At 38.3% G+C, this 21,222-nt stretch overlaps 1 protein-coding gene across 3 annotated transcripts in view; it reads right to left on the bottom strand.

Moving 5' to 3' along the window:
- Positions 1 to 21,222, bottom strand: part of ATP11C (ATPase, class VI, type 11C) — a 206,976-nt gene that overhangs the window by 90,440 nt on the left and 95,314 nt on the right. For 2 of the 3 annotated variants that reach the window (XM_012001615.1, XM_012001618.1), the window contains exons 1-3: positions 13,844 to 13,978; positions 8,404 to 8,523; positions 1,409 to 1,498 (exon numbers count right to left, since the gene is read on the bottom strand). In XM_012001615.1, the coding sequence (XP_011857005.1) occupies positions 1,409 to 1,498; positions 8,404 to 8,523; positions 13,844 to 13,879 (246 nt within the window). In that variant the 5' untranslated portion in view covers positions 13,880 to 13,978. Of the gene's footprint in view, positions 1 to 1,408; positions 1,499 to 8,403; positions 8,524 to 13,843; positions 13,979 to 21,222 lie in introns of those variants that run through there. The other variant, XM_012001616.1, reaches the window with a different exon arrangement.

Genomic DNA, 21,222 nt, shown 5'->3' with positions numbered 1-21,222 from the left:
CAACTCGTTGACTCTCATCTCCAACCCTCAACCAGGCCTGCCTCTATCATACACCCTGTGTTGTAGATACAACATATACTTCCACGTATGCAACGCTTCTACATGGCTCTGTGACTTTAGGCAATCTCTTCCCTATCCTTGAAATACCAGTTCAGCATTCTCCACCAGGTAAACCCCTTCTAATCCTTAAAGGCTCCGTTCAGATAGCATCTATTCTCTGACGCCTTCTCAAATTCCTCTTGGGTAGAAAAAAATGATAACTTACACTGCATACACAAAGCATTCTGTTCATGCTTCTTGAATGGCTTTACTACATTAAGTGAATATATGACTGTTAATGTGACTGGTCTTCTCAGCTATAGCATAAATTCCTTAAGAGGATAAAAGCTGTATCTTGATCTTCATTGTACCTGCTACCATTTTTGTTATCTGTCCTACTGCACAGCACACAGTAGGTGGATGAGTGGTATACGTTTGCTGAACTCAAATGAAATGCGCTGCCCACCAAGTAGAATGATTCTTTCAAGCAGAATCCTCTAGGTAGTTTATTCTGTATCTGTAAGACATCTGACTATGGATCCAGAGGAGCTCCTTTTCAAATCTTCCATCATTCAGGATTAAAATAGGCTCTTGCCCATATTATATCCCAGATTGATTTTAAGTAGCAAGGCTAAATTCAATTACAGTACCATTTACTCAAAGCCTCAAAGTGGGTAAACAGAAGCACTTAGCATCAACAGGGAATTTGAGCAATTTCAATGGGATTTTCCTGCTTCATTTAAAAAATGAAATGAGAAAAAAAGTACCTTTAATGTAGTAAAATTATCAGGGGTAATTATGGCGACGAAAAGATTTTAATAGCTTACAGATTTAAAGATGGAAGATGCAATTTAAACTGTCTAAAATTTAAAACACAAAACAGTAGAAAGAATACAGAGAAGCAGATTGATCTAACTAGGCTCTCACTCTTAAAGTGAGTAAATGAATGAGGGAGAGCAAAAATGGTAATCAGGAAGATGAGTGAGAAGTTTCCAATTAGGCTGAAACTGGTATGTAACAAAATAAAACTATTAGTTTGAACTATTTTCAATTTTGATATATTCCATTTCATTTAATAGTACACAATACACGTCGTCCTAGGATGAGCAAAGATATGATATCCATAAAATTTCAAAGAAAGTAACAATGAAATAAAAACTCAACAGGTTTTCTAGTAAAAATGCAACTTTAGAAATTTATAAAATGATAATCTTTAAATATTATGTTTCTGCTTTAAGAAGTCATATTATAATAAACTCTGGAATGTCTTTTTTTAATTACATGGCATTTTAAGGTTAGAAATAGATGGAAAATTTGTTTAAAGCAATCAAGTTTCTAAAAGTTAAGTGGCTGTTTAAGGAGCTCTTACCTGTACAAGGAAAATTATGAGAAAATAAAAATTTGCAATTCTTCTAAACTGTTCAAACAGATTCTTTGGGAGAAAATTCCAAAGTGTATACTGTAAGGGAGGAAGAAAAAAGAACACTATTATGAAAGAAACTTGAAAAATCTTAATAGTAATGACTGATTTTGAGTCCACATTATCATATAAAGTGATATTTAGTATGTCCAACATTTTGAAATCCAAATCTCACACATATACATAAGCATATATTTAGAGACATTTTCCCAACACTCAGCACAGTGCCTGGTACAAGGCAGACAATAAATTATTTGGATGGCCAGGCACAGTGGCTCACACCTGCAATTTCAGCACTTCAGGAGGCCAAGGCAGGCAGATCACCTGAGGTTAGGAGGTCAAGACCAGCCTGGCCAACGTGGTGAAACCCCGTCTCTACTAAAAATACAAAAATCAATCAGATGTGGTGGCGCACACTGTAATCCCAGCTACTTGGGCGGCTGAGACAGAAGAATCACTTAAACCTGGGAGATGGAGGTTGCAGTTAGCTGAGATCTCACTACTGCACTCCAGCCTAGGCAAGAGAGCAAGAACAAGACTCTGTCTCAAAAAAAAAAAAAAAAAAAGCCTGGGCAACATTGTGAAACCCCACCTCTACTAAAAATACAACACTTAGCTGGACATGGTGGTGTATGCCTGTAGTCACAGCTACTTGAGAGGCTGAGGCACGAGAATCACTTGAACCCAGGAGGCGGAGGATGCAGTGAGCTGAGATGGTGCCACTGCACTCCAGCCTGGGCGACAAAGCGAGACCCTGACTCAAAAATAAATAAATAATAAAATAAATAAATAAATAATTTGGAGGAATGAATGAACACATTAATTTCTGGCTCAGCTAACCTCTGGAGTCTTGATGATCATAACAGATACCCCTGTGAATCATTCTGTCCCCTATGAGTACCTCCAATTTCCATGACAGCTGGGAAGGTGTATACACAACCCTGGGCCATGGAGGGCTTTCATTTTAAACAACAACATACCACTCTGGGCTGGGCTTTGGTAATTGGTAATAGGTAAAAGTTTCATGCTAAATTGCACATGGTCAGAAGACAAGAACTCTTAGGCCAACTGTCAACCGCAGAACTCTTAGGCCAACTGTCAACCATACTTTGTCCCTGAAACCTTAGGGTCAAGGACTGAATCATTTAAAAGTGACCAAAAAATGTTGAATTTTTCAGATGACCTAGTAAGACCAGAAACTAGAAAGAAAGAAATGTTTCTTAACCTAAAAAGCTAAATTTATATTTGAGAGTTCTGCGGTTGACAGTTGGCCTAAGAGTTCTCGTCTTCTGACCTTGTGCAATTTAGCATGAAACTTTTACCTATTACCAATTACCAAAGCCCATCCCAATTATCTGTATAATATGTGAGAACATATCCTTTAATAAGAGGTGACTGAAAAGCCAAGCTGTAGAGCACGACATAATATACGGGAATTTACTAACCTTTCAGTTTAAAAAGGCTTATAGGCTCAAAATTTAGGGAATCCTCCGAGAAAAAAGACAAAAAGAGGCAAGTATATTCAGTAGAACAGTTGCATTACAACCAATAACCAACTTAGAAAATGTTCTACCTTGGAGTCCAAGAAGTATGTTAGGGAAGATAATTTTAAAATAAATGCAGAATTGTGCATGGATGTACATCACTTGGGAGAAGGAAGTCCACGCTTTTTATGAGATTCCCAAGGTAGCTTGTGACCAAAAACAGAAGTCACTCAAAACCACTGATCCAGTCACTTTGAAGCTGACATAGGTCAGACCAGCATGTTTAACTATCCCAATTATTTAAAATGAACTTTCTAAAACAATAAGCTAAACTCCAACAATAGGCTAATGGCTGAGCTTCTGGTATGTTACCCTTCTGTTCCCAAACTAAAGAGATTTTAATTAATCAAATAAGCATTACAGACAGAGTCACCTGTAAAAGGTGATATAAACACATCAAAAGGGAATACTTTTGTTGTTGTCGTTTTTAAGTCCCAACTGTTAGTTTACCACTGTTTTATTAAATGAACTGCTTCCTTGAGGAATTCTGATTATTCCCTTCATAGGAAATGACTGCCCTCTTCTCTCTTTCATCAAGTCATGAGCTATTATGAGATCAGGGAGCATGTCATAAGTCGCCTTACCACAGGTGCCTAGAACGATAGCTAGACGATAATTTAGCACACAAAAGGTATACAAGAAATCTTTATTAAAACTTGTGCCCTAGCCATTTACTCTACTGGTTTACCTAAAAGGTAAACTTAGTTTCTAGTACATCTTTTTTACTATAATACAAATGTAAGATTTTAATGCAGACCAAGAGAAGTCTACTTTTTAGAGTTTTCTAACTAAAAGTGAAATTGAGTTATAGCCATATACATCAAGTTATTCAAATTAACTTGTTTATCTAAAAAGTAGACTCTCCAGCTTGGTCAGCTGCTACAAAGAAAAAAAAAAAACAATGTTATCTCAAGCATGACCTTCATGGCAAAAAAAAAAAAAAAAAAAAAGTTAATCACAAGAAGAAAATGTGTATAGCAGTTTTTTAGACACAATGATGAGAATTCAGTTTTTGTTACAAGTTAGTTCTTGCTTGGAGACGTCAGTAAACACTATTTATTTATTTATTTATTGAAACAGAGTCTCACACTGTCACACAAGCTGGAGTGCAGTAGCGTGTTCCCAGCTCACTGCAGCCTCTGCCTCCCAGGCTCAAGCAATCTTCCCGCCTCAGCCTCCTGAGTAGCTAGGACTACAGGCATACACCACCATGCCTGGCTAATTTTTGTTGTTGCTGTTTGTTTGTTTGTTTGTTTGGAGACAGAGTCTCACTCTGTCACCCAGGCTGGAGTGCAGTGGTGTGAACTCAGCTCATTGCAACCTCCCCCTCCCAGGTTCAAGCGATTCTCCTGCCTCAGCCTCTCGAGTAGCTGGAATTACAGGTGCGTGCCACCACACCCGGCTAATTTTTATATTTTTAGTAGAGACGGGGTTTCACCATGTTGGTCAGGCTGGTCTTAAACTCCTGAGCTCAGGCAATCTGCCCGCCTCGGCCTCCCACAAGTGCTGGGATTACAGGCATGAACCACCGCGCCCAGCCAATTCTTGTATTTTTTGTAGATACGGGGTTTTCCTTTGAACCATCTCCCAGGCTGGTCTCGAACTTCACCCGCCTCAGCCTTCCAAAGTGCTGGGTTTACAGGTGTGAGCCACTGCACCGGGCCTCTTTTATACTATCTTTAAGTGCAACTATAAACTTAAAAAGCAGCCCAGACATTTAGAACATGTTTAAAACTACTTATACAGAAAACACCAGCTTTGGGCTGGGCATGACGACTCACGCCTGTAATTCCAGCTACTTGGGAGGCTGAGGCAGGAGAATCACTTGAACCCATGAGGCAGAGGTTGCAGTGAGCCGAGATCGCGTGCCACTGCATTCCAGTCTCGGTGACAGAGAGACTCTGTCTCAAAAACAAACAAACAAACAACGCCAGCTATCCCAGTACATACAATGCATTTTATATATGCTTTGTAGTGGATTAAATAATCTATACACAAGTGTGGTCACTAAAGATGAAATTAAGTGAAAAAGTTGTGGGTCACTGCCTCAAATATGTATCATCTAATTTAACTTGAAACCAAAACCTTATAAACTTACTAAGCAAATTTCCCAAAGGAGGAAAGTTGAAGAGAATCTCAGCTTTGAGAGTCAACTATTTCATTTAAGCAAAAGGAGGCTTTAGAACTTTACTTGTTTTTACCAGTTGTTTTAGCCAAGATTTCCAATTTATCATTAAAAATGCTGATGATTTAGCATTAAAAATGCTGATGAGGAACTTAAGACTCCAAATAACTTTTAATGTGTCTGAATAGCAGCAAAAAAGAAAGAGAAAAAGGTAAAAATAAAGTAGCAGATATTTAAGGTAATAATAAAGTTAGCAGTCAACTGCCCGAAGAAAACTTAGGAAAAACTCTTCTGGACATTAGTCTAGGCAAGTAATTGATAACGAAGACAAAAAAGCAAATGCCCAAAAACCAAAAATAAACAAATTTAAAAGCTGCACAGCAAAAGAAATAATCAACAGAGTAAACAGACAATCTATAGAACGGGAGAAAATATTTGCGAATTATGATTCTGGCAAAGGACTAATATCCAGAATCTATAAGGAACTCAAACAGTAAGAAAAAAAAAAAAATCAACTCCATTAAAAGCTGGGCAAAGGGTGGGGTGCAGTGACTCACTTCTGTAATCCCAGCACTTTCAGAGGCTGAGGCAGGGGGATTACTTGAGGCCAGGAGTTTGTGACCAGCCTGGCCAACATGGTGAAACCCCGTCTCTACTAAAAATACAAAACAAAAAAAATTAATTTCTAAAAAAAATCTTAAAAATTTTTAAAGGAAAAAGAAACACAACAGATAAATATGATGGAAACTAAAGATCCTAAAATTTACAGCAGAGTACAATCAATGCTCCTTTTGCTAAAGAAGGGAATTTCCAAGTTTTGCACCAGCTACAAAATTCTGGTGATTTCCAAAATCCCTGCAGAGCACATTAAAGTTTGTGAGGCTGTAGAGGCCAAATTTTTCTAAAGAAAGTATTTGTGATCCCAGGAGATTTAAAAAAAAAAAAAAAAAACATTAGGCCGGGCGCGGTGGCTCACGCCTGTAATCCCACCACTTTGGGAGGCCAAGGCAGGTGGATCACGAGGTCAAGAGATCGAGACCATCCTGGCTAACATGGTGAAACCCTGTGTCTACTAAAAATACAAAACATTAGCCAGGCACGGTGGCGGGCACCTGTAGTCCCAGCTACTCAGGAGGCTGAGGCAGGAAAATGGCGTGAGCCCGGGAGGCGGAGCTTGCAGTGAGCCAAAATCGTGCCACTGCACTCCAGCCTGGGTGACAGAGCAAGACTCTGTCTAAAAAAATTTTTAAAAATAAAAATTAAAAAAGTATTAATTTTATAAGCAAATAAAATTTAAAGTAGGTCAAAATGTTTGTCTTCAGTGTTCCCTGCCTTAACATTTATAATGTCACATTACTAATGGTGTTTGTAAATAAAAGCAGTGTCCAATTAAGAGAGTTATTTTTATGACTGAAGGGTGGAGAAAGAAAATCAACACTTGCTACAAAGTTGGAAGGCAGCTAATGTATTCTATAAATGGTATATTTTGAAAAAATAATCTTTTTATAAACTCTGGTATAAATACAAACAGCCAAGACAATGTGAGGAAGAAAAAGTCAAATTATGACATTGTTGGTCTTTTCGGAGTAGACCTGAAGGCCTCCATTTAGGAGACAGTATCCCACACATTCGAAACACATGAATCTGAGGAAATCAATAGTACTACTCAGATTTGTAATACTAATCACAGAAACACAAATAACAATAGCAGTTAGCGTTTGAGTTGTCACCCCATGCCAAGCACAATGCAAGAGGAAAGAAAAAAATGAGGAAGGAACCCAGACAGCACAATGATGTAAAAAGGGCTCTTTATTCAGAGCAACTAGAACTTATAAAGTAGTTCTACTCCTGGTTTTATTACTATCTCTGCTTGGTGACCATGTGACTAAATTTCTCTGGCCTTGGTTTCTCTATCTGTAAAGTCAGTGAGTTGAACAAGATAACCTCTTAAGATCATTTAGCTCTACAAGTCCACAATTCTGAATCAAAGGACTACAGACCATTTAATTGGATACAAGGTGAGCCGAAATTTCTAGTAAAAGAACTATTCACTGTTTTAGGCACAAGTACGTAAACCTCTGGCTGAGAATAAAATTTCTGCCACTAGTGTGTAAGATTAACAGGAAATAGACATTTTTATCCAAAATAAAATGTTCTATAGGCCGACAGATCTGTTCATTAGGCAACAAAATTTTCACCTGTCCTGACCATATTTTACATGTTAATCTCCCAGATAAACATGATCACTACTGTATCACCACCCAAACGAGAAATTAAATGCATATTTGAAAACCAAAATGTCATATATTTGTAAGGAAGGGCATAATTTTGTGTTTCAGGTTCTAAGTGATTATAAGTATACAGTGAACCAAATGTCACCAACTTTTATCTCTGCCTTGCCAGGGCACATGAGGAAGGGAGGAAAATCTTCAAGATCTCTTCTATTCTACAAGAGATGGCAGTAGGCCAACCTAGCACCTTACCTGGTCAGCCAGAGGTAAAGACTAGCTAAGTAACACTTGCAGAATGATGACTACTGGGTACTAGGAGCTATAAGAAGTGGTTTCACAGAGTATTAGTCCCATTTCACCAATGAGGACATTTAGAATCAGGGTGATTAATTTGGCCAAGGTGACGCAACTAGTAAGTGGCTGGGCCAGGATTTAAATACAGGTGTTCAAACTTCCAGGTCAATGCTCTTAGTCCTACACTATGCTGAAGAAAGAGGTATTCAAACGGTGACACAGCTGCAGTGACTTAACTCTTAACAGATCACAGGTGAAGCAGTGTACTGAGCATCATGCACCCTTTGGGACAAAGGAGTGTATTAATACTTGAGAAGTGGGACGGGAGGTAGAGGGGTTGGCAGGGGAACTAGAAAGAAATGCAAATGAAGACATTCCAGGACAGCTCTCTCCAAAAGAATGCAAATCATTTATATCCTAGTTCATCCATTCAAGAGTAATTCAGGAAGCTTTGCACAAGTAAATAATAAGTATTTTTAGCACACTTTAAGGTTTAAAGTAATATGCATAATCAACAAGCACTGTGAATCATAATGGAAGGCAAGCGATTTCACCTATAACAAGACAAAGTGATTTTTTAAATAAACTGTTTTTCAGAGGAATACTTACTATAGCTGGTATATGATCCGTATACATGCACATACATGTACACATATATAAATGCATCAGTTTCCTCAGAAGCATAAATTAGAATAAATGCATTATCTGATTCACTATATGAACATCTATTGAGTTAAAACAAAAACTTACCTTAGATGAGACTATTCTATTATCACAAAATCTTTGTGCAACGTAAGCTTCTGTTCCCGAAACTGAATGATTGCCAACAAACACTGTGCGTGTGCCAACTCGTTTCTCTTCTCCAGCACACTGACCAAGAGAAAAGGGGAAAAATTCAGTTTTTCATCACATTTCTCCACACTTCTACCAAGTCCAGCATTCTTGTCTAAGCATGTTGGGCTATAATCTGGGGAGAAAGCAGTAGGGAGACGAGAAAACCTTGTTAGGGAATTCAAAATCCACTAAGCTCTTACTTGCTGACATAGTAAAGATTAGTAAAAGTGCTGTTTGAACCAACTGTTCTGAGGTCAACAGTGCAATTCTAAAATGATTAAAGAAAGTACCCTAGAGAAACAATATTTTTACTGCCAATCATTTTTCTTCCATCCACAGCCCAAATGAATCTTAACCATAACTTTCACTAGCAACACACTAACTCAGAAGAATGGACTGGGAATATTTCATTTATTATGCAACTACTGAGGACAACCTTTCAACTACTTTACTAGAGAACAGAAAGCATAATGTAGATTACTTCTAAACGCAAAATAATTGTGTGTAAGCGTAAAGGTCAGAAATAGAATGGCTGCCTCTATTGAATAAATGATCAACTTTTTCTAAAAAGAAACTATAATTATTTGGCCTCACAGGATAGAGTTTATTTTGCAATCTCTCAGAGTCTTATTGTTGTAAAGTTCCATTTCACGCAATATATTTCTCATGCCCATTTTACATGTTTAATAAGTAGACTCATTGAATCTACAAGTTTCAAGATTGGGCTCTATTTTATCCCACCCTTTAATTTTGCTGAGGCCTCACTCTCTTCCCTTAAATCAGGATAATACCCTTTTCTTATATAAATTTGGGACAGTCTCCTTTTATGGTACTGTATTACCATATCTGAGACTACCACATATTTAAGTCAAAGGATGTATGATAGAAACCAATATCCATTTATATATTCCCATTATTTTTTAGAAATATAATTTCCCAACCTAAAATGTTTTAATATATGTAGTCACAAAGATTTTCCTTCCTTTCAATGATCTATTTAAAGGTCAAAGGTATAAATCCCACCCTCAAAGTAATCATTTTAAGCAAGACTACTTAGAACTTGCAGTCTTCCAATTATCTACAATGTCTGAATGTACTCCAGTCTGAATTTGTGCGTCTTATGTAGATGGTATGTATAAAATTATTTCTTCGTTTAAAAATTAAAAATCACCCCAAAGTATAGATAAAACCTCTTTGCCTTGCGTTTTCACTTAAGCTTATGGTATTGCCTTCGAAATTTGCAAGGAATCATGCAAAAAGTAACTGGGACAAACTGAAGTAGAAGAGAGATTCAGGCTGTATATAACTCTGGAAAGCTACTCTGGCATGTGCTAAGGGAATTTGTGGGATCCCTGGAGACCTGGAAAAAGTCAGTTAAGTATCCATGCTGGACAGCTTAGTTATTTATCTGCCTGCCCAAAGACAAGGCATTTGAACAACTGATTGTCCAAGGTCCTTCGCATGCTAAGAGTAAATGATTCATAGGTAAATTTTCACACAGTTCCTGGAAACCAGTAAACAGTATCTTTACCAAGTGGTAGCTTTGATTTAGGGGCTTACTTCTCTGTTTGCAACTGTAATATACAGGTTCTGACACAGCTCACTGATAAGAGCACCAAATTTTCCATAATATCCATTTTGTAAAACTAAAAAGTGAAAGTGTGTGCACCTGCCAGATGTATAGTTTATCTGGCTTCACCCCAGCTCCAACCTTCTGTTGCAGGTTAAGGCCTCTCTGTGGTCTCCACAACAGACCTGACTCTTATAATGTACCAATTTGAATTACAGAAAATGCCAAGTTCACGTATACACTGCAATTTGCAACCTTTAATTTAATATTCATATGGCTGTTTAGTTTTTCACACAAGGAAGAAGTGGCTACAGAGTAAATGAGGCAGTTACCTTTTATACAAGTTCTTAGTTAATTCTACAAGTGGAAAAGGGAAAGAGGCAAAGGAGGTAGAGAATCAGTGAAGTAGGATAGGTTGTATGCTGTCAATATAGATTTTTCCCCTCAATTACAGCAACCACTGATTAACTTAAAACAAAAATGGACTAGTGCTTTCCCAATTCTGAATTGTCTTCTACAATCTGTGCCAAAGAACAAAAGGAGAAAACAATACAATTTTTTTAGGCACACTGATATTTTTATGAATTCCCTACATTTGAATGACATTTCCAGTTTTACTAAGAGCTTTCCTCATATATTATCTCTCTGATCTTTTTTGAATAAGGCCTAAATGACCTCTATCTCCATTAAATTGGAGAAAATGGATTGAAATTACTATGCAGGTTTGGGGTTTTGTGTGTGCAGATCCCAGCAGTGATTGCTGTTAGATGATGAAACAGAAGCCTGAAAGAAGCAGCAGAATGTCTACTTCTGAGCATTTTCCAAAATAGCACAGTCTCTTTACCCTAAACAGGTTTGGGTTGAGAAGTGCCTGAAGACTGGGGGTGGGGTAGTATGAAGTAGGTGACTTTTCCATGCCTGTTTCACCCTAAAAGCTGATGAGACTGCAATGTCTGGTGGAATTTCCTGCAACTGTATAATAATATTTGGTTCACGTAAAAAATAGCAATGTTGAACTCACATAAATTTCACCATAACTGCCCACCTGCTGCCAATATAGAGTGTTAAAACAGTGGTGTTAGTTCCTGTGATTTTGAATAATGTAGGTGTCTTTGCCAAAGCAGAGAAACGCTAAGTAGAAATCATTTTTAAAATTCCCATTTGGATGGCACGCAGTGTAGTCTAGAGTGGGAGTGTGTGATTCCTGGCACCTCATAATGAATTGTAATTCATTAGGAGTCCATCCTGTGCTGAACTGCTTCCCATTCAATTGTCCTTAAGAACAGCATTTCTTAAAACTTGAAATATGCTGGTACTGACTCTATTTTAATGACACATCACACTATATAATAAAGTATGGCAAATATTTTAAAATGTTTACAATATATGAATTAACAGAGAAAGCAATGTAAATTTCTTTCTCAAGATAAAAATCAACCTTTTGTACTCCTAATTTATACCTCCATAGTATAAACTGAATACTGTAAAAAAAAAAAAAAAAAAAAAGCAAGTAATTTATACTCCAAAATGGCCTCTCAATAAAAAACCTAACAGAGTAATCATTTAACTGGAAAATCCTATGTCTTTGCTAGTCATAAAAAAAATGAAGAGCCATTGGAAACAAAATTTGTTCCTTGATTGCCTCCAGAGCTGACTAGATAAGAACTGAAGAAAAATAGAGACCTCAACACAAGACTGTTACTATAAAAGCTGGCACAGGATCTGAAATAAAGCCTACCTCTATATCCTTTCCAGGTGCTAGAAGACTTATATTTATCAGTTAGCCATAGATCTTTGACTCCTAATCCTGGTCACAGCTTTAAACACAATAACTGATGCCTTGTTCTTTTATTTAATATTTAATTTTTCTGGAAGCTCCCCAGGTGACAATTCTAATTTGCAAGCACTGTTGAGAATTACTGCCACAGACTCTTTCAAACAGTGATTGTCTTTAACATTCTACAAGTTTTCAGTATGCCAGTCATAATCTTGCACTATTTCTTTAATTTAAATAAACAATTTGCTTTCCAAAGGTTAAAAATACAAATAACCCTCAAATAGTGTTCCACCCAACCATTTTAAGCTGCTCACAAAGTAAGATTTCCCTTTGACAATTTATTTTGCATGCGGTTATCTCCCATCAATTATTCAGATCACTGATAATGAGAACTACAGGCCCTGATATAATGCAAAGCTACTTGAATTATCAGCAAATAATCTTAAAACTGATGTAATCCCTGGCAGTTACAGCATTATTTTTATTGGTCATCGAACTGCTTTCTGTAAGCTACCACAGCAAATAAAAGTATTGGCTCAAAAATGAACAAAAAAATTTATTAAAATCTGAAGACCTGGCAATGATGATTTAAAATGGTTCTCCACGCTCCAGTCCAAAGCTATTTTCTTCTCTGAAGCAGGAATATTTTTGAACAGCATAATGTCTTAAAAAGGCCAAACAAATTCAAAATTGAAAGAACATTTCATCAAAATTTCAGATGTCTACTAAAAGGCTCCCAGAAGTCAGCGTTTTCATACTAGGGCTGAAGGGGTGGGGGTACGGGGAGGAGATCACTACAGTTCCAGGAAACATTTCCAGTGTATTAAGCTTCTTGGTTAAAATAACTACAATGTATTCGGTGGTCAAATTGCTGAGGTTTCCAAGCCCACTCCATTATAACAACCAAAGATGAATAAACCTGATGTGTAATTTACAATCATAACTCTAAAATGATCCTTAAAACTGCACTTTTCAGATTTTGCTTTTACTGCAACTTAAGTGATTAAGCTGTCTCTCCTTCTTTTGCTAAAGGAAGTGAAGCAACACTGATGGGGAATTTTGTGTTGTTCTGCCTTTAAAGCTTAATTACGGTCATATTTACTGAAATTGTCAAACACCTGACCAAAGGACAAATGAATACACAAAGCTTATTCCTAAACACAAAGATTTCTCTAATTAGGCATTACCCAATGGCAGCACATTTAATTGAATAAAAACTGCTATAGGAAATGGACATTAAGCCTCACACAAACACCTAAATCACCAAGCACAACGCTTAAGAAAAAGCACTGACCATGAGGATTTGGATAAGAGCAATGCCTTGTTTGCAAGCTCAGAGTGGACCTTTCATTATCTCAAAGTGATCCACTGAGCAGTTTAATTTCACCAGGGACAATCAATTCTAAGTATTCCCAATCTGATCACCCTTCCCCCACCATGCCCTTACTCCAAGAACTTCAGGGCTACAGAAATTGTGGCTCTAAAGACTGAAATGCAGCTTCATTAAAGGATTGCTAGTAGAAAGTTGATGGATCAAAAATACTGTAAACATTCTGTGATTCAGGATTCTAACAGGAATTTTATCTTTTAACGATTCAGGTTCTTCCATTTATAGGAAGTAACCTGCGACTCTCAGTGTTCCTTTGGGGTCTCAGCAACTCAACTTTCCTTATTAACAGAATCTTTCCTAACACAAAGCCTGACAATATGCACAAAAATTTAACTAGCAAGTATACAAAGCCTCAGAAGTTCCCTTTCACTTTCACCCTACCCATCTCTACACACAGTCTTTCATTTCAAACACTTAACAAAATTTAAAACTCTAAATAAGGAGATTCTTAACTCTAAAGATAGGAGCAGTGAGGCTGACAATCCAGCTAACCATTTACGATTACCCTCAGGAAATGGGTAAAAATATACATGCAAATAAAAAGCAGGAATAAAGCAGGCCCCAAGACCTCAAAACTCAACCTGGCTGAAAAGAGGAGAATAAAATATATATTACAAACCTCAGAGGCTGAAGGGAGAGATGGGACCATCTGCATACTGACATGCAGAAATTTGGCAACACAATGGCAGCTAAATCTCAGAGAGAATGCTACAGATTATCAAGCAACTTGTACCAACCCCAGTGATCCTTGTAAAGTTTCCCAGAACTTGGGAAGTGAGCCAATTATGGCTTGCCTAGTTCCTGTACTTCCATGGGAGGCAGCAAAGGAAGCATCAGACAACAGTCTATTCCTTAAGAGCTCAAAGCAGTACTCTGGCGGCCTTAGCCCCATTATTGCACCATTTAACATCTTTTTGTTATTCTTCTCAAAAGACCTGATTCGTCTTTGCAACTTTCGTATTTTAAGGTGTTATTATTTTAAAATATCTGTATCTTACATCACACAGTAATTTTTCCTCATCTTGGGAAGTTCTTTTCTAATCCCTGCCTACAATAAATGGACCACAATAAAAAGTGGGGCTAAACAATAAGCTTCTGAGGAAAGTTGAATTGAACTTTTAGTTGTAGTTTAAGAGGAAGCGACATAATCTAAGTATTCACTATTATACAGAGTTTCCCCACCCTAAGAGAGTGACTGTAATACTGTAAATTCAAGCTTCAAAAACATATGCAAGACTATATATAAGGCCTAAGCAGATGGTTTATGTGGAAAGGTCCCTTAGGGATGGAAGATTTTTCTCACTGTTTAGATATCTCATAGGTAAGAAAGTTATATCTCAGCAGCCAACAGTAACATCTAACAATCACAAGGAAAAAAGTCACTGGATATTAGGGAGAAAAATGCCTTTACCAGTATCATTACCTAGAAGAGATAAATTCTCATCCAAAAATTACTTTCTAGATCACCAGAGAAGAATTTTTATTACAGTGTAAGAAGAGATAAGAAACTCTAGCTGGAGCAAAAGAAAAAATATCGTAAAACGGGTGTCTGACGACCCGAACAGGGTTTTCTTTCTTTTTTCAATGATAGTGTCATTACTATAAAAGTGATAAGTTTTCCAGAAAGGTCTGCCAGTTCAAATATAAGTTGGAGTGTGTCCAGCAAAAACAATGAATGCATTTTTCCAAGTAAACTGTTAAATACCATACAAAAAGCAAACTGGCTTAAAAACTGCCCGAGTTGTAAATGTAATTAATTTAAACAGCACATCCAGGCTATAACTTTTCTTAACATCCCCAACAAAAGAGGTAGGTAAAAAGCCAGTTTCCATTGTGGAGCACGGCTTAGTTGAATAAATGAAGAAAGTAAGGGGTTTTGGGGCAGGGGGTGCATTCTTCCTGGACCTGGCACAGTGGCTTGGACCTGTAATCCCAATGCTTTGCTTGAGGCCCAGAGTTCCAGACCAGCCTGGTCAAACACGGTGAGACCCCTGTCTTTACAAAAAAAAAAAAAAAAAATTTAATTAGTGGAGCATGTTGGCACACACCTCTAGCCCTACCCACCAGGGAGCCTGAGGCAAGAGGACCACTTAAGCCCAGAAGTTCAAGGTTACAGTGAACTATGATCACCACTGCACTCCAGCCTAGGCAACAGAGTAAGACCCCATCTCTTTAAAAAAAACATTCTTCCTATAGGGAAGGCTTTCAGGGCAAAATCTGGAGGGGACAGGGGAAGCAAGACAGTTATGACTCTGAGAAATATTATTTATACCTTTCTTTTTTCTTCAAAATGAGACCTGGAGAAAATGACTTAGTTGAGCTTCATTTCCTTATCTGTAAAATAAGGGCACATAACGTAACAGACTGCTTACAGCAGGATTAACAGAAACACCCAGAAATCACTTTAAATGACTGTAAACTATTCGCAGGAACAAAGGATGAGGTTTGCAGATGTTAAACTATGGGAATATTAAAACTCTAACAACTGGGCCAGCACGGAACTAGGCAATGTCCTCAACATAACCCACATGTAAATGTTTTATTTAAAGCAAGAAAGTTTCTGGCTCTACAGAAGAGGCACAGGAAATTTTGGTGCTACCCCTGCCTAAAAGGGCAGGATGAGTTATGGTCCACTAGCAGAGAGTGCTTGGTTTTGAAAACAGTTCTTCAGTGTTCATGAAGAGCACTAGAGTTAGCCAGGGAGGCTGACAAGTGCCATGTTTGATGACAAATGAGGGCCACTCGAGGAGCTTATGGAGGCTGCTGTCCAGAACATATACCGTTAGTATTTTGGAACTGTTGGTCTGACACCCTGAGAGTAAAAATAGGAATTCGTTTCTCCCTTTGTGGCAGAGCACACAGACGCTTGGGAACTGCACAGGAATTATTGACACTGTCTCTCCATCATCTCTTCCCTCTCCCCAAAGCCTTGGATTTGAAGCTTTTGTGCACTATAAAGACTGGATGCCGCTATAAATATAACAGATGATCTGATTATAATTATTCCTAAAACATGCTTAAAAGCGACTATATAAATTAGCAAGACGTTTGAAGTGCGATATGTAACTTGGATATTGAAACATAAAAGAGCACGACAAATATTCAGCAATGCCTTACATATAAATAAAAATTGTTTAGATTGCTAAATTTTAATGTGCCTTTGAGTACTGCCAACTAGGAATGCCACAGTAAGATGAATGGCAAGAATATCAGGATACTACACTCAATGTTCCCCAGACTGAATTACATGGAACAAGTTAATAATGAGGTTCCTTAGAGAAAGGGGAAGCCCACCCCTCCCCCTGGCTATTCACAATGCATACCCACGTAGTAAAAGCTCCATAAAGTCTTAAAGAAACCTTCTTTAACTTTGTGTAAGTCAGCATTTCCCAGAATTTTTTGACCACAGAACTTTTTTCCCACAAGGAAATTACAGTGACATGACATCCTGTACAGCATGTTTTGGGCAATGCTACGGGAATACACCTCTTATCTCAGCAAACACGTCTACATATCTGGGCTACATCTATGCTAGAGTCTACTGGTAGGAAAAACATAAGGTATTCACAATCAGCTATACTGGCAAAGCACTCAAGGGTATGAGGTGAGATCACTGTTGCATTTGTGACGATTTCTATCCATGTATGCCAAAAATGGGTAAAATTAAGTATTTGGCTATGATCCTAGGTGGGTGTTTTTGCTTCTAAAGCTTAATAAAGAGAGGGAAGAAACAAGGAGATCGAGGTCCTATTAGCCTTCTACCATCAACTGGTCTATATGTGTCTTGTGGAAGTCCTGGCATTGGTTTCTTCACATGTAACCTGGAGGGGACTTGACCAAATAATCTGATCTAAAATGAAGCAGGGGAAAGTGGGGCCAGATTTTCTTTGAGACGGAGTTGCACTCTTGTCACCCAGGCTGGAGTGCAATGGTGCGATCTCGGCTGACTGCAACCTCCTACTCCTGGGTTCAAGCAATTCTCCTGCCTCAGCCTCCTGAATAGCTGGGATTACATGGCGCCCGCCATCACACCCAGCTAATTTTTGTATTTTTAGTAGAGACGGGGGTTTCACCATGTTGGCCAGGCTGGTCTCGAACTCCTGACCTCAGGTGATCCACCTGCCTCGGCCTCCCAAAGTGCTGGGATTACAGCCGTGAGCCAGCGCACCCAGCTAGTAGGGACAGATTTTCTAGCAATAAAACTTGAAGTGTGGCCGGCTGAGTGCAGTGGCTCACGCCTATAATTCTAGCACTTTGGGAGGCCGAGGCGGGCAGATCACTTGAGGTCAGGAGTTTGAGACCAGCCTGGCCAACATGGCAAAACTCCATCTCTACTAAAACCACAAAAATTAGCCGGGCATAGTGGTACACATCTGTAATTCCAGCTACTCGGAGGCTGAGGCAGGAGAATCACTTGAACCCGGGAGGCAGAGGCTGCAGTGAGCTGAGATCGCACCACTGCATTCCAGCTGGGTGACAGAGCGAGACTCCACCTCAAAAAAAAAAAAAAAAACTTGAAATGTGGCTTTGGATGTTCCATCATTTGCCACCTGTTTCAGCCTAGTCCCCTAAAACAAAACAAAACAAAACATCCAAGGGTGAGGAAGAGATTACTCCCTGTTTCAGGATAAAGAATAACTTACAAACTAATATACATGAGAAGACAATATACGTGGAATAAAAAATTGCAGGTTTGGGTCAGGCACGGTGCCTCATGCCTGTAATTCCAGCACTTTGGGAGGCTGAGGTGGGCGGATCACCTGAGGTCAGGGGTTCGAGACCAGACTGGCCAACATGGCAAAACCCGTCTCTACTAAAAATACAAAAATTAGCCGGGAGTGGTGACGGACACCTGTAATCCCAGCTACTCAGGAGGGTGAGGCAGGAGAATCGCTTGAACCCGGGAGCTGGAGGTTGCAGTGAGCCGAGATCGCACCAATGCACTCCAGCCTGGGTGACAGAACAAGATTGTCTCCAAAACAAAAACAAACAAAAAAATGTCAGGCTTCAAAGCAGAAAAGGAGGGAAAAAAATCAATGAAACATCATGAAAAGTCACAAAGACCAGGGAAAGGTTCATGTGCTAATGCCTTTAAAACAATGTTTAAGTCCCACATTTTCTTAATCCAGTCGGTCACTGATGGGATATTTGGGTTGATTCCAAGTCTTTGCTATTGTGAATAGTGCCGCAATAAACATATGTCTGCATGTGTCTTTATAGCAGCATGATTTATAAGAAAATGTGGCACATATGCACCATGGAATACTATGCAACCATAAAAAAGGATGAGTTCGTGTCCTTTGTAGGGACATGGATGCAGCTGGAAACCATCATTCTCAGCAAACTTTCGCAAGAACAGAAAACCAAACACCACATGTTCTCACTCATAGGTGGGAATTGAACAATTAGATCACTTGGACATAGGAAGGGGAACATCACACACTGGGGCCTATTGTGGGGAGAGGGGAGGGATAGCATTAGGAGATATACCTAATGCAAATGACGAGTTAATGGATGCGGCACACCAACATGACACATGTACATATATGTAACAAACCTGCACGTTGTGCACATGTACCCTAGAACTTAAAGTATAATTTTAAAAAAATGTTTAAGTACAAACTGACTAGATAAAACTCCTTCAGGGTGCTACTTTTGGTACACTAGAGGGTACACTGGTTCTTTCAGGCCTTTAAGATGCTCACTTAAAGCACCACAGTAGCAATTTACTTAATGGTAATCTTTAAATGTGAAAAAATGAATGCCTTCTCAAATGTGCCTGTTACCCTAGGGAAAGTGTTTACTCCTCTGATAAAAGGGAATGAAATTCACTTCCCAGCAACCAAGGTACAAACGACTGCAAGTAAATCAGGTTAGAATTAACTACCATAAGGGCAATTTTTAAAATTAATAAACCTCTTAGAATACAAATCTTACCTGTACACAGGATTTCTGCAGTCAAATGAAAACACACACACACACACACACACACACACACACACACACACACACACACGGGGGTAGGGGGGAGAGACAAAGCCATTTGAAATAATTTTTATTAGAGTGGATACATTCAAAATTCATGACTTTGCGAAAACAACCACCACTCACACTAAAGGCCAAACCACCCTCAAACCAAACAATTTTCCACAAAACAAATGTTTTTTACCAAATAGGGCAAACAGTAGTTAGAAGTTCTATTCAAGTATACGCTTGAAAATAGCAATGGGGTATTTGTAAAGCACACCTGGGGGTATCCAGAACCATTATAAGAATTTACAGCCAACATTAAAAAATGCCTAGGAAGCTTTAAACAGAAACTAATGCTTTCAGCTAAATCATGAAACAACATAGTAGTTGTAGGTTTCTTCATTAAGAAACCTTTGCTCAGTGGAATGCAAGCAGCTTAGTTATGACTAGTACTCAAAAATTAAAAGTTCATAAAGACTCAATTCTCCTGACTGCAATGCATTTCACTCCACTTTGCATTATTATAAAAAGCATATGTGTGTGCAACATATTAATGCAATTCTAAGTCTATTTTTACTCTACTTTGTAAACTCAGATATGATGTAAAACGTTTTAAATGCTGTCAAATAGAAAATAGTTATAACATTACTTAACGGTAGAAAAATGGCAGAACCCAATGAAATATAGGCAGTCCTCAAAGAATGGAAATTGAAGTGCATTCGCATTGGTAGCATTATTAATGAGGACTGATAGACCTCAAATTAATGGTGGACTGATAGTCTGATTACTTCAAATGGGCAGGAATCTGTAATGATCTTTATATAGTCAGTGTACTTGAGTATTCTATGATGTTCTGCTGACATCTCAGCTTGGCTCCCAGTCATTTACTATAAGCAAATACAACTATTCCCTGCAAGCTGAGCACAGCTAAAGTAAAACAAAACAAAACAAAAACAAAAAGAAGAAGGGTAGAAATACAAATGTGTCAAACCAATAGAAAATTACCTATGATGAGAACGTTCTGCTATAAGACTACATGGGGCTTTCTTATAATTCCCAATGCGACTCTCAAAAGACACCTCCAATAGAAGAGTCGTTAAATGCTTTATATGTTCAGAAGGAAGAAACTTCTCTGGATGTGAGATTAGTCCTTTAGACTGCTTCTTCAATCCTAAAAATAGTATATAAGAGAAAAAGTGGGGTTCTCCTAATAGTTGCAGGTCTATCTCAGAAAGCAATGTACCAGAATGCTGTTGGACTCAAATGTTATGAATTTAGAATCCAATTCTGTCCAGTGTACCTTTGAGTTTCACTTCAATTTTCATACTGTGAAATAACAATGTGATAAAGCACCAAGGAATGAAATATTCACTGCAAATAAGGGGAAGTTCATTCACGCATTCCAGAAGGTGTGAATGAACAGCCTGAAAGAAAATAACACGTGTTGGCAAGGATGTGGAGAAACTGGAACCCTCATACATTGCTGGTGGGACTGTAAAATGATTCAGCTGCTATGAGAAACAGTTTGGCAGTTCATTAAAAAGTTAAACAGAGAATTATCATATGACCCAGCAATTCCACTCCTAAGTATAGGCCCAAAATAATTGAAAACAGGTATTAGAACAAAAACTTGTGGATGCATGTTCATAGCAGCACTATTCAAAAGGTGGAAACAGCCGGACGCAGTGGCTCATGCCTGTAATTTCAGTACTTTGGGAGGCGGATTACCTGAGGTCAGGAGTTCAAGCCAGCGTGGCCAACATGGTGAAACCCCGTCTCTACTAAAAATACAAAAATTAGCTGGGTGTGGTGGCAGATGCCTGTAATCCCAGCTACTCGGGAGGCTGAGGCAGGAAAATTGCTTGAACCCAGGAGGCAGAGATTACACTGAGCGAGATCACACCACTGCACTCCAGCCAGGGCAACAGAGCAAGATTCTGTCTCAAAAAAAAAAAAAAAAAAAAAAAAGATGAAAAAAACCAAAAGAGGAAAAAAAAAAAAAAAAAAAAAAAAAAGATGGAAACAACC

The sequence above is a fragment of the Mandrillus leucophaeus genome, unplaced genomic scaffold (assembly GCF_000951045.1).
Source record: "Mandrillus leucophaeus isolate KB7577 unplaced genomic scaffold, Mleu.le_1.0 Scaffold668, whole genome shotgun sequence".
NCBI lineage: Eukaryota > Metazoa > Chordata > Mammalia > Primates > Cercopithecidae > Mandrillus > Mandrillus leucophaeus.
The sequence above is the reverse complement of the archived record's forward strand: the minus strand, read 5'-3'. Positions and strand labels throughout refer to the sequence as shown.